At 44.7% G+C, this 14,118-nt stretch overlaps 1 protein-coding gene across 3 annotated transcripts; it reads right to left on the reverse strand.

The window, feature by feature from the left end:
• Nucleotides 1-4,095: 4,095 nt before the first annotated feature.
• Nucleotides 4,096-8,382, reverse strand: LOC115687806 (uncharacterized). Of its 3 annotated transcripts, XR_008818053.1 has the most exons (3): nucleotides 6,000-8,382; nucleotides 4,811-5,462; nucleotides 4,096-4,720 (listed from the first exon to the last, which is right to left on the reverse strand). XR_008818053.1 is itself a non-coding variant. In XM_056318348.1 (2 exons), exons 1-2 carry the CDS (start codon nucleotides 8,329-8,331, stop codon nucleotides 5,422-5,424), a joined length of 2,373 nt encoding a protein of 790 aa, XP_056174323.1. In that variant the 5' UTR covers nucleotides 8,332-8,382; the 3' UTR covers nucleotides 4,096-5,421. The 3 variants fall into 3 exon arrangements, 2 of the variants coding, with proteins under 2 accessions (XP_056174323.1, XP_030469336.1); XM_056318348.1 differs by having other exon boundaries at nucleotides 4,096-5,462; XM_030613476.2 differs by lacking the exons at nucleotides 4,096-4,720; nucleotides 4,811-5,462 and having other exon boundaries at nucleotides 5,738-8,382.
• Between the last annotated feature and the right edge of the window lie 5,736 nt (nucleotides 8,383-14,118).

The raw sequence follows: 14,118 nt of genomic DNA on the forward strand, positions 1-14,118 counted from the left end.
GAGAGAGCTTAGCTGAGATTACTGGACATTTAGGGCCATAAAAAACCACGTATCATGTGAAGCAACAGCGAAAAGTTAGCGTATAGACCGTATCTTTTCTCTTCCCCATGATAAAAGGCACTTGCTTTTTTGCAATATCTCACCTTAACATATATAAAAACCCTAAAAGGGTTAGCGGTTAACAGCACATATACATGCATGGGCAATAAGCTAAACGTTAAATGCCATATGGAAACCATTTACCAGTCGCTGAGTGGCATGACCCAGTACACTAACCCTTCCCTATAATTGATGCAGAGACTTGATTCGAGCACCCAAAAGATTTTCTAGTCCGTGCCTCAGTTGAAACTCAAGGCAAATTCTTTTGACTACCTAGGTGTCCGTTGACCCACCAATAGCTTTTCTTGAAAGACTCCCCCCAAAAGTGAAAAGAAATGTGGGGGGGGGGGGGGGGGGGGAGGGGGGTAAATGAACAGCGACACGCCAGTTGAACTGAACGGTACAATCCACTTATAGGGTTAAAGCTTAAAAGGCTCATTAAGTGGAGCGTTTGCTGTTGCGATAGTGCAGATACATCACTGACATTTGTAAAGCATATGATGCAGAGAAGGGGCTTGTAATCATTTTGACTGTCGAGAGATTTTCCCGTGAGAATGTGGCCGCAGACGAGGGAGAGTGTCATTATAACCTTACCCTCATGCAAACGAGAGCAACGAGGCTTTCGTGAATTTGGTTACGTCGCTTTTCATCCCTCTCTTCCTTTTTGGAGAGAGGATTACACGAACGCATTTGGTAAAGAGATTACCAGAAACAGTGCACACACCGAGCAGGATCCATGAAATTATTACCAGCAGGAGAGGGTAATGTGATTATGAGAGGAGGTAGCATCGGAAGAGCCAAAGATTCTTGTACTCTCTGTGAGACAGACATGTTGGGGTCGTCCTCCAACGAAATGATCACATATTCTTTTTAAAAAAATTAGAGCATATCTTTATCGGTTTTATCTATCATTGATCACGAGATAGTGAGGAATGGGTTGTTAAAAGCCCTCGAATCAGAGGTGAATAAAATCGTCGGTGTGAAATTCTTTTCGCACCATCTATGTACGTTAGAATTACTCGTCTTTTCCCTTTTCCTTCTTTCTCTTTGCCAAAAGACGAGTGGACGGAATTAAGCCATTGAAATTTTTTCTCTTTTAACCAGAGAGAGAGAGAGAGGGAGGGAGAGAGAGATTGGTTAAACATGGTTGGTGAGCGGTCAGCATTGGGGCCTCGTTGCCGACAAGAATTTCTGTCTCTCTCCCCCACTAAACTAGCAATTAGTACACATTGTTGAGGCTGATAATATATCTGAGACACGTTGTACTCACTCACTCACTACTCAATTCCTACCGCTTTTCTACGCGCATTATTACGACTCCCTTTGAAAGTAATGGACCAAACCCTCTCGTCCCTTTTTCTCTTTCTCCCACCTTTTCACTGTTCTCGTTGAGGTGCGTGTGTGTGGACGAAATCTCCATACACCATGTACAATTATGCAGGAGAAGCTGCTTTATCAGATGCAGCATAATGAGACGGAAATTATTATATTCTGGTCTGGATGGTTTTCCTAGAAAGGGCTCTCTCGTTTTGGTGTTTTACTCAGGAAAAAAGGGTCCCGAATCAACGGGTCATCTGGCTTTCCATATTTGGGCAGACTTCGGCTATATTGATCATGAATGAAAGTGAAAAAGAAGAGCAATCGAGGGGATCCCTTTCAATTCAATTCTATGCTCTCCAAGAACACAACCTCCTTGCTTCGAAATGATAGCAAATATATTTGATAATTGCAGCGTTTGGACCTTTCTTGCATAAACAACTTGCGGCGCTAATCGATTGCTATCCGGGTAGAGTCAAGAGGGTGATGTATATGCGGTCATTAAATCCAAAATAGCACAATCTTACTATTGGGTCGGCACCATTTGTGGGACGCCAATAGTGTTCATCATTACAAAACTATGGGGGTTAATTATTATTATTATTATTATTATTTTGCTTCTTGTTTCCCTATGTATAAACTCATGCTGAGGGACTAGCGATGGATAAAGACAAAGGCACGTAATATATCTACCAAATACCTTATTTAAATTTTCTCTCACTAATATAATTATAGCCATGTAGCTCCAAAATGTGGTGATTTAGTTCTACCTAAAGGACTATTATATACAAAGCTAGCTATATAAATATGCGGTACTGCAAAGAAGCTGTAGAGTGAAGAATTTTTAATAATATATAGGTGTGGTCGAGCATGATTTTCTCTTTGAACAATTAAGATCCCCCAAGGCATCACTAGCTAAGTCCAAACAAGTGCCATATAGTTCGATATATATATTGAGAGGCTTCACAGATTTTCACGAGCACTATATCAAAGTGAGGCTTTTGAGCTCATGGCCAGATCACATCACAAAACCATTAGATCATTTCCAAGGCTCTACACACATTCATGTCATGATAAGATCTAGTCAATTCGAAAAATTGATCTAGGGGGCAAACCTTGAATTTCCGGACGATAATCCTCAAAAGCTCCACATTAAAATATTAGTTTTACCTTCCTATGAAGGAGAATATGATGAACAGATGGAGCACTGACCTTGAATTCGTGATTGAACCTGTTCACCGCCTCGTGTCTAGAATGAATGCAACACCTTTTTCCCAAATTCAAATTTGATTTTTCCATTGGCAAATCCTTTAAACACTATAAAGATCATAACTAAATCGTACGATCAATCATATGTTTTTCCGTGAAAACAAGATTAGTACATCTCTCAAAAATCTTTTTTGCGCCATTAATTATCGCTTTGAAATTAATGAAGCTCTCAAAAGCGGTTTCCTTTATGTTTATATCCTCTCTTGAAAAATTTCGCAGAACCCTAGACCTGTCTTGAACGAAAGATGAACCAAACCAAACACCCCCCAACAACAGCAACAAAAAACTTTGAGAAAAGCTCGAGAAAATAGAAAAGAGAGAGAGAATTGGGTGTAGAATCGCTCTCAAACTGAAGCATCTTTCGAGTGTGTGGTGCTTCATGCCGACAAGACTCTCTTTTGTTGGGGTCCTCACAAGAACCCCCTTTCTCTCAATCATGGGTTAACCCCGTCGCCCAATGACTTTGCATGAACTCTCTCTCTCTCTCTCTCTCTCTCTCTCTCTCTCACGAGCCTTTAATGAGAATGTTTAAATGAGAAGTTACCCTCGTCTTAAAGTTGATTTGACAAGGAAAAAAGAAAGAAGAATTTATACTGTTCATCCACATTTGAAAAGGAAAGAGTAGGGTTTCAATGGGGAGATCGTAGGTAGATAATGATACTAATTTGTGCAGCAACTATTCAGATTTGTTGGACTCTTGCTCTCTGTCTCTCCCCGTGGCATGTAATCTCACTTGTTATAAGAGCTATAGTAGATGCAGCCAGATGACTATCTATACCTCTAAATCAAAGTTATTTATGTAGAGCCGAACAATCCATTCACTCTTGATTTTATGTGCGCTTACTTTTCCTTGTTTCGTATCACAGAAAAATCGATACATGTATCACGTTAAGATCTCGAGATCATCTTCATGATATTAACTCGAACAAACGAAGCATGTCTGTTGATACCATTATATGGTATGCATGAACAAAGGTTCATCGTCGCATAAGTTACTTCTTGAACTTGTAAGTATTATCCCGAGTGAAATATGACACCATATGGTATGGTCATGAGCAGTGAAGAAGCCAGAAATCTAAATAGAGGCGGGAATGGAGAGGAGAAATGTTCAACATATTCTTGGCTTAAAGCTTTGGTCAATATTTGTTATTGCCACATGTAAGAAAGAAATATCGCATAGTAGAATTACTAACACAAGTAAAAATACAAAGGATTTCTTTTTTCTGTTTTGGAATAACCTAGAAAATACTAAAGAATATTACTAAAATAATTCAAATATTAGTGGCGCCTCTTAAGTTTATTTATGAAATGTCATCTTTGTCAAAGACACCAAAAGTCATTTCTCGTCCTTATATCACATCTGAAATAAATAAAAAGAACTGAATTTACAGAGTGTAAAATACAATCAGATTAAGAAGAAAAATGTTTTCTATCTGATTATTAATATAATAGAGTAATTAGCGCAAAATTTTCTATAAATTTGTACACGACAAGGAAAAGTTAATGCTAAAATTAGCATGAAAAGAATCGGCCATATCACCATTTTTGGTCAAGAATTCTCTTCCTAGGACACATATAATCACATCATCACAGTTAAATAAGGAGGCTTAATTAGTTATCGGCATCGCATTCACAGGTCAGGGATGCAATGCCCGAAGTGTTGGTACCATATGAGTTCTCTCTCTCTCCCTCCGTGAAAACCAGAGCTCGGACAAAGACCGGCACTTCTTCATGGCGGGTCCCTTCGCTCTCTCCCACGGACCCAAAAACCAGGTGATATGGATGATGACGACGAGAGAGGAAAAACAGTTAGTGAGTGATTTTCCAGCTCGAAAAAGAGCCTCGCTGCTCTGTTGTGTCCTTGGGTCCTTCCAAGTGCAGTTGACCAAACGAACTTGGTTTCTTGCCCGAGTTAAGAATCACCCAAATCCTTGGATCCTCTTCTAATCATTGCATCCGACGACCTCCCCAGCTCAACAACCTCCTCTCATGGCGGTCTCTTCAGCGCGTCGACCACGATATCTTTGTCGAACGGCTTTGTCACCAGAAAAAAAGGGGAGTTGGGTTTTATCGGCATTCATAGTCATTCAGCTTAAATTCATCAGAATCTTTCATGACAACTTACAAGTGCTAACTAGGAACAGGGCTTTTGTAACCCTTCAAAGGCACAATGATGAGGCTTCGAGCATATGTTTTCAAATCCTTAACAACCTGTCTTTTGAACGGTAAGTAGTAGAATCCACTGTTTCTCAAGAGCGAGACGCTCCGATAGATCTTATTTGTAGTCAAAAAGATAATTAGCACGCGCTCTGCTCCTGCTCAATACCACAAACTCGGACGCGTCGGTACGTGGGAAACCGTCCCTTGTGCTTGTTTGCCTCAGGCTAGGAAAATAACAGAAGAAGATGCCACAAGCTCACAAGGCAACATTGAGCAGAGCAAAGACAATGGAAATAATTCACGCGCTGGAATCCGGAGTCCAATTCAAGAGCTCCATTGACTCTGGAATGGATTTTCAAACCAGGGTGAGACAGACATTTGCAGGCACGGCAAGATGCCTAAACGGGAATAAAATTGGTGAGCTCTCTTCATCTGTCCTGTGAAAGTGGTCAAGTGACATTGATGAGCCAGCTGAATCAGAGAGTCAAATTGGTGAGCTCTGGCGAATTCGCATGATCGCATGAATCGGGTGCAAAAATTGATGTGCCCCTAAGGTTGGATATTGAGGTGATCTTGCTACACGGCCATCCATTCTGGTGAACCGGGCAGCCGTGGCCCTGGGATCATAGTGTATCACAATCACAATTCAATGGGTACTTCACTCAAATTCCGACGAATCCAAATAGGGAAAACAATATTTTTACTCCAAAGGAGAGTTGAAGGACCGAATTACTCAAGGAACCACAAATTTACAAGAATCCCCATGTTCATCAAACCCTCAGAGCAGCATTCTCTGTTTTCACAGCATGAAGAGCCGAGAAATTTTTGTTCTGCAAGTGCAAGTACGATAGAAACTCCAAAATCAAAATCAGGGACAAGACTGAGCAACCACTTTCCATAATCTTTTCTTTGATGCAATATGAGAAATACAGAAGCTCAACTCAATACCCTATCAATGTCATTTTCTCCTCCCACTCAGCTGCCAGAACTTTTCTAGGTGAACAATTACACAGAAGAAAAAAGAGGTAGTGGAAAGAATTCAATAAATCCTACAATTTCAAGATTCTAAGGGGGTGTAACTAAAAAAAGGAAAGAAGAAAAATGTTACACAGATGATGCATCAACAAGAACCTCATTTAGCACATCATCCTCACCATTTGCCAATGCAAATAGCTCCGCGTCCTTATCTTCGTCGCTCGAGAAATCCCTCCTCTCGAGTTTGGAATGAGCGGCGATAAATATCAGCTTTTGAGCCCTCTCGATGCCTTCCCTCGAGTGCCCATGGGAGGACACCCATCTCAAGAAGGACGAATTGCATTTGAACCCGCAAGAAGTCGCGTGGAGAAATATTAGCCTAACCGCGACCTTCCCGAGCGACTTGAACTCGGTGAGGTGAGTTTCCCACACCAACCGACTGCTCTGAGGGTTGACGATCCTCATCTTTCCGGTGAGAGGATCGCGCTCCTTCATCTGCACCGCTTTCGCATATACCGGATCGAGCCCCATCGTCCTCCACTTCATGAGCTCCATTAAGGCAATGTGCGCCTCTTCCCTCGACACGAGCCGAGTTATGAGCTTATCCACATCCTTCTCTTGCTCAGGTGTCAAGCACTTGAATGGAGGGAGGTACTTTCCGCTGGTATCCCTAATCAAATACAGGGGGTCGAGAACGAATGCCGCAGCCCAGGCCGGGTGGTAGTTCTTGTCGAACCGTCTATCGATTATTTTCTCGATCAGTCCCTCCGCAATGTGGTACTTCGAGCACCAACCTTTCACTTTGGAACGGAGATCATTCCAGAGCGGGAGGCATTGCCCAATCAATGGCCTCTCCGTTTCAATCTCTCTTGCCATGCTCTTCACTAGCTTGATCAACGAGTGCATTGCCTCCACTTCATTCCAGAACCCCATTTCCTGAATCATCTCGGCCACTTCCCCTGCGACCGGCTCCTCCATGGACATCATCTTGTACGACTCATCCAACGAAACTAACTGCAACGCCCGAGACGAATTCAATATGTCTTCCAGCATTATATAAACAGGCCCAATGCCAAAGGTCAGATTTTCGTAACCCTGCGACGGGACTCTCAATAACCCGCCGTGGCCATACTCCTGCATCTGATACTTGTGGAAGCTTTTCCTAACTTGGCCGCTGTTGTTGATGAATTTAGCGAGCTTCAAGCAATTCTGGGTGACGTTCTTGAACAAAGGAAGCTCCCTGCTGAAGTCCTTGATCAAGCTACTCAATCCCTGCACCTGACAGCAAACATTGACCATCCACGGATTCTGATCCTCCAGATTCTGCAACGCCTTGGCCTTGAACCTATCGGCGACAATCCCGACGCACTGGTGAACCGCATTACCGCAAATCCCGTTCACCGTCTCCCACAGGACCTCCTCCGCATACTTAGAAGGCACCGAGCCACTAACGAACAGCGCCCGCCGATACACGCTCGTCCCATTAGGCAGATTAACAGTCAAATTCACTAAATTCTCCTCGCTAAACCCTCCATAATCCCGGTACCTCCACCCTTCCGACGCCACCTGAAAGAACATGGCGTCCTTGATCCTCACTTCCGACTCGACCTTGGCTTCCTCGTACTTGACGTCCAGCCTCGAACCCGTGAAGTCCCTCCTCGAGACCGCAGGCAAGCCCACCTGGCTGAGGAAAGCTCGGAACTTGGGTTGCTCGAAGCTCGAGAACGAGACCGACCCGCAAGACTCGTACACCCAATCCACCATGAGATCGAGGGCGGCGTCAATCTGGGTCTTGCTCAGGGTCGGGCTCGGCGAGGTCTTGGGGCTCTTGAGCTTCTTGACGCTGTCCTCCAACATGGCCAAGGCCCCGAAATCCTCCTTCCCACCTGACAAGACCAAATGCTGCTGCTGATGATGCTGATGGTGGTGCTGTTGCTGATGCTGATGATGAGGAGGGACCACAGTCGTCGTGGGGCTGTAGTCGGGGCAGAACCGGGTCGGATCCACTATCGCGAGCGGGGACACCTCGTAGGAGTGCACGGCGCGGGCGGAGGAGGAGCTGCTGCGCTTGCGGTGGCCGCCGCCGCCGCCGCCGCCGGAAGCGGCGGCCGAGGAGGACGGCTGCGGCGGGGTGACCACGGGGGTGCCGGAGGGGGAGATGGAGGAAATGGGCTTGGGGACGGAGGAGAAGTTGGGGCAGGTGCCGCGCTTGAGGTGCTCGGAGGCGGTCCGCGACGGGTTGGAGGCGGAGAAGACGGCCTCGCAGAGGGAGCACCGGAGCTTCACGGCCTTGGCGAGGCCGGTGTCGGCGTTGTGGACGAGCATGGGCTCGAGGTGCGCCCAGTACCACGCGCCCTTCCCCTTGATGGCCTTGGTCCGTACCATGACCAGCCCCTCGTAGCGCTTGTTCACCGCCTTGGCCGTCACCTCGTCCGCCGAGGCCGCCGACACCGGGACCGAGTCCACCTGTGACGCCGGCGGCGGCTGCGAGGTGTTAGTGGTGGCCGCCATTTAACCGAGCGGCCGGGCGGGGGTTGGGGCGGGGGGTCAGTCAGTCCGAGTCCCCCGGTCCTCCGCTCTCCTCTCTCCTTTTTCCTCGGGGTGGAGGATGGGGGTTCAAAGGAAAACAAATTCCCGGGGGTCTGTGTGAGGGCTCGCCGGGGGGGGGAGGGACGGGGAGGCTCAGAGGAGCGCGAGAGCTGGCATTTTTTTTTCCCTCGGTCGCCGGCGGTCGTCCATGGCCGGCTCCGGCGGGCGATCTTGGCGGGTGGGTCGTCAGGGACGGGTCAATTGAGCTGCTCCTCGACGGCAACAAGAAGAAGGAAGAAGAAGCAGCAGTAGTAGTCTCGCAGAGGAGGGAAGAGAGAGAGCTGAAGAAGAAGAAGAAGAAGCAGAAGCAGAGGGGGAGAGAGAGAGAAAGTAAGGCGACATGAGAGGGAGAGAGAGAAGGCGATGTACGAGGGAGAGGGAGAGGGAGAGAGTGATGTGTTGGGAGGGGCAGCAGAGGAGGAGCAGGGAGAGGGTGGGGAGGGGGGGAAGGAAGGAAATGCACGCGCGGGCGGGGGGGCGCGTGGGGGGAGGGGGATCATTGGACGTTTGATGGGGATGGCAAACAGGAGCAGCAGCGGGAGTCCCGTCCCCCCCTCTCCCCACGCCCCACGTACGAGACTCGCGCGACGTGAGACGGGGGGAGGGGGGGGGGGGCGGGAGCTTTTGTCACTCGCTTCATATATCTGGAAAGTGATAGTCACGCGCAATCAGTGGGGGAGAATTTCTGTTTTGACACTCCTTTCATGTTTTCTCCCCCCCCCCCCCTCCCTTTTCTTCCTCCCAAAATTAAAATAATTATTTATTTATTTATTTCTTCTGGGTCGGACAATAATTAATTAAAACATTAATTAATTTAGCATTTTCTTTTCGCGGGCGGGGTCTCTGTTGTTGTGGGTGAGACTTTTGTTTCTGTCCGGTCTTCCCAAAACCCCCCAATCTCATTTTTTCCCCCCACCCTTTTTTTTTCTCGCCACTTTTCGAATCGATTTTTATTGGACGGGGTCCTTTTCTCTCCTCTCTCTCTCTCTCTTTCCTCCTCCTCCTCCTCCTTATTATTGTCATTATTATTATTATTATTATTATTTTACTTTTTTCACAAAAATTTGGGGCCGATTCGCTTTTTCATGATTGCCGAGCTCTTGATTTTCTTTTTTCTTTTTTTTTTCCTTCTTTCTTTCCTTTCTCCCTCTCCTTGAATTTCCTAACGTGACTTGTTGTCGTCCGTGTGGGTGGCCTATTCATACGGGGGGGGGGAATATGGTGTTGACAAGACGGGAGAAGGGCAACCTAGGAAATCAAAAAACTTTGAACTACTGTTGTTGTCATTATTTATTTTATTATTAAACGTTTTTTTTTTCCTCTGGAGCAGCGCCAGTGTTGACCGAAACAGCAAAACAAAATTCCCCCCCAAACGAAAGAGTTCGGCCCCGTTATGCCATCCGTCTTCCGGGCCTGCCCTCCTTCTCGCACATGACCTTATTCCATCGTTTTAAAAATATAAAAAAAAAACAATAATTTTTTTTTAAAAATAAGAGAAAAAATAGAAAATCGAGGGGGGGGGCAGAGGGTATTTTAGGATTTAAATCCGACCTCCTCCTCCTCCTTCGCTACGGAGACGTGTTTTTCCTTTTTTATTAAATAAATTTTTTTTTGACGCACGCGCAATGCTCGCTCGCAAAGCGTTAATAAGACCGGAAGAGAATCTTGTCTCCTTTCGAATTTTCCCCCCCTCGCAACTAGGCCCGAAGCATTTTGCTTTGATACATCACATGAGGTGCTGACGGAAAACACGCCCCCCGCTCCTCTAATCATTCGTGACCACATGACTTAAGCTATAAGGCCCGAGTTGATTCGTATGCCGAGCTAAACAGATCGAAACGTCGAACCCCAAATCCAACCCCGAACAGGCGCGTCGAGCTGGACCCATTACGGATCGAGGCGAAGATGGCCATCCCGCCGTCGACTGCTGATGCTCGACGGGGCATCGCGAGGCTCTAGGTAAGCTTTCTCTACCGGTATCGCTCCGCGCCCTGCGACTCTGCCGGATCGAAAGTGACTGGTTTGCGACGCCGACGACACGACATCCTAGCGATTTCCGTCGCGGGCCCGTACGTACGCGACCGTTCGATCCTATGTTTCCATCATTTTTCTTTTCCCCCCTGTTTTTTTTTTTTGGGGGTGGGGGGAGAATTGGATTACATGAGCAATGGGAAAACGTGATAAAGCGTGTGAGACCATGCATACGTGAACATAGTTTAGAGGAGAAAAATGGGGGGGAGACACGAAAATGGGAATTGGGAACGACCCGTCGGATACGCGAGACTTTCCAATTTGCCAGCTAATATCAAACTGCCTCTCACTCACTTTTACAAAGGCTCCCCCTCCCCCTCTCGTTTACGTAGGGATAGTACAAAGCACCAAATTTCAGATGGCCTCTCTCTCTCTCTCTCTCTCTCTCTTTATTTTTTTTTTTAAAGTTTTGGGTCCCTTGATTATCATCGATAAAAGCTAACTAATCCAGATTGGGAAATTTGAGTTGGTGACAGTCCCTATGCATGGATGCGCGTACGTTTGGGAGCGCGCAATAAGAACCCGATACCTTTGCCGGAGGAGGAGGTCATCAAGAAGGGAGCCCAAGTTCGAACCCGTCAACATATCCAGTTGGATAAACTTTTATTCAAAAACTTAAGTCGATGAGTTATGAGCCAACTAGGATATATATTAATTGCTTCAGTAACATAACTCATACGCGCATCTCAACAATCTCCCCCTCATATGTGAGCTCAGTGTTAGGTTTGCTCTCCCTTGATCCATGTATTCTTCTGCATCAAGATGTCTCAACTTGAATCTCCATTAACGTCCATCGAGCTTGCAGTGCTACACCACAACGCCCACCACCCGAAACCAGATCCCTTCCTTAAGATATTCACCAAATACCAAAATAGATTGGAGAGCCCATCAATTTACCATTGGCTCTGATACCATTTATTGAGAGCGCGCAACAAAAGCCCAATATCTTCGCCAGGAGAGATCGCCAAGAGGAAGCCCAAATCCAAACCCGTCAACGTATCCAGTTAGACCCACTTTTACTCAAAAACTTAAGCCAATGAGTTATGAGCCAATTAGGATATATTAATTACTCTACACCACACCAATTCTCCAAAGTGAGACTCTTTTCTAGCGCAACTCACACATGCATTTCAACACATACTAAATATGTGTTTGTTTCACTAAAACTTTAAAAAAAAATTCAAGAAAAATAGTTAATTTTCATTTGTTTTGTGGTTTAGGGAAAGTGATTTCCTTCCTGCCTAAAAAGCGAAGTCATTTTCTCCCAATTTAAACTTATTATTTTCAATCCATGAAAAACGTTTTCCGTCATCCAAACACTGGAAAGTCGAATAACAAATTTTCCGGAAAACAGTCTTTCTTCAAACAAACGGGTGTTGCATTTAAAAGGTTAAACGAACAACGACAGTAAGGCATGCGCGAAGAAAATCCTCGTATGAAGGGAAAACAAAAAGATTTTTATGCAATAAGGTGATGATACTTACGGTGCTCCTGCGATATCACCAGCTCTATCGTGTCTCTTCGTTTTCATAAATTTATATGAACTTGATTGACAACTTTCAAGATTATGGATTTTGAACTTGAAGAGATCCAATAGCTGATGAAATCACGTTCACGTTAGTGTCATATGTCGGCAGTTCCTTGATCGAGGAATAGCTCGAGCGGCGCCTAACGAGTCGAGATGACATTAGGCCAGCCTTCATTCTATAGTTGTTCCAAAAAATAGTATGGCAAATAGCATCCTTGTATCGAATCTACCACGCCCAGTTTAACTTGGCATCAGTGCCTCAAGCGAGACGCACAGAACACTTTAGGCGCAACAATTGGTTTCGGCCTGCCATGGCCTCATTAGGAGAGCAACATCAGCTCCCGATCAGTTTGTGCACGAGAGGCTAACCCTGCTTTAAGAGCTCCTAGAGTTATAATCGTTCAATTTTAGAATTCCTAACACAAACGCCCTAATGCCACTCCTATAAACCAGTTGTTTCATCCCTCCTGCATCGCTCATTCTTCATCCCGACGTTTAAGGGTACGTGAGTACAGGAGAATCCCCACGTCACTTTGATCCGTGACATTAGGGTAACAGGTTTCATACATCGTTGATGATTGCATGTAAGCTTTTCTCATTCTTCGATATATTCGCCAAGAAAATCATAGCACGAGGCATATCTTTCTAAAGAGATGAGAGGTACGTCCACAGGAGTGGAAAGAAGAAAAGGAGTGGGATTAGCTTCTTTGCTCTTTTGCTCCAGCAGAAAATAGCATAGGAAATCGTTTGGGTAGATCTTAGAAGCAACATCGACAAATCAAAGGAAAGCTTTGCCCTTGTCCTTTTCGATTACTTTCATGCCCCCACACCCACACTAAGGGTTTTCTAGATTTCTTTTCTCTAATCCCATATTAAAGCACTTGCTTGAAAAAGTCCTTTGTCCGTTGTTGTTCTTTCTCTTTTCAACTGAACCAACAAACCCTAGAAAGAAAAAAAGAAAGAAAAAAAACTTCGCCACACATAAAATCACGACCATATAATATATGTGTTCGTATCTTTTTATAATTCCCCATCTTTGCGTCGGTTAATACAAAGGATCTGGGTGGTTTGCTTGACTAATTAGGGTTCCAACTAATTGATCTTTTTTCTATATCCTATTAAGTGGAGCACATAATGACGTTTATCACTAAAAAATATTGATACACAGACCGTGGCCACATCTTTTTAACACTTCCTATGTGTCCCATCCCTTAAAATATTTCGCCTCCGTTGCACCCCCATCAACCACACGTCACATTGCATAAATAAACTGAATCGAGAAGCCATTCCATTGGATGTTGAAGTATACTGTTAGAAAACTATAGTATTAGATGTGCAGTAGTGAATGGCTGATTTTATAATGTCGGGTGCACTAGTTTAGGAGATCTTGCTTTTTATCGATGGTATATATTTTACCTCTTAACTTATGCGAGCACCGTCGGTCGTGTTTGACCTAGGGCATGGAATATGCATGTTTTTGAAAATGATTCGCAGTAAAATATGCGGCTATCTGCACATAAGACGCATGCTAATAACTCACGAGGACATCTAGGAAGGGTATTATGTTTTTTAGAGTGTTTGGGTCCATAAAAATATTGATTTCGAATATGATATGGCATGCTGCGGTACCATCTAATTAAATTTTCAACAGGCGAAGCATTTCTCTGAACCAACCATTACATCCCCAAGTTAAGTTGCAGATATAAATCCGAAACTACAGTTCTTGGAAAGTGATACATGTGAGCGTGAAACTTGATCGAATTGAGGGGAGAAAAAGGATTGCCTTATTGAAAGAATTCTCTTCTTTTGGTGGGGGCAGGGCATAAGGAAAACATCGTAATCGTTGCAACAAATAAAGTCAAGAAAAGGGGAGATATATTCGGTTTTTCCTGATATAAACTCGGTTTCAAGCAATGTCCCCTAAATTCAGTATCATCATGCTTTGTGTTCCCCACACTTAGAAACCACGAGTTGATGGCATGTTTTGCCTGCGTTTATCAAATTATTCTGAATTCCGCTTATCACTTTTTTTTTTCATAATTTGGATATAACATGCAAAAATTACATACAATTGCGAATGGCTTTATTTGAATATGTCGAAAAAATTTCAAATATAGAACGGTAAGGTCAACAAAAATACCTCATTCTTA

Source organism: Syzygium oleosum, unplaced genomic scaffold (genome assembly GCF_021117445.2).
Source record: "Syzygium oleosum isolate NSW1041296 unplaced genomic scaffold, Sole_v2.1 Sole_v2.15, whole genome shotgun sequence".
Taxonomy (NCBI): Eukaryota; Viridiplantae; Streptophyta; class Magnoliopsida; order Myrtales; family Myrtaceae; genus Syzygium; species Syzygium oleosum.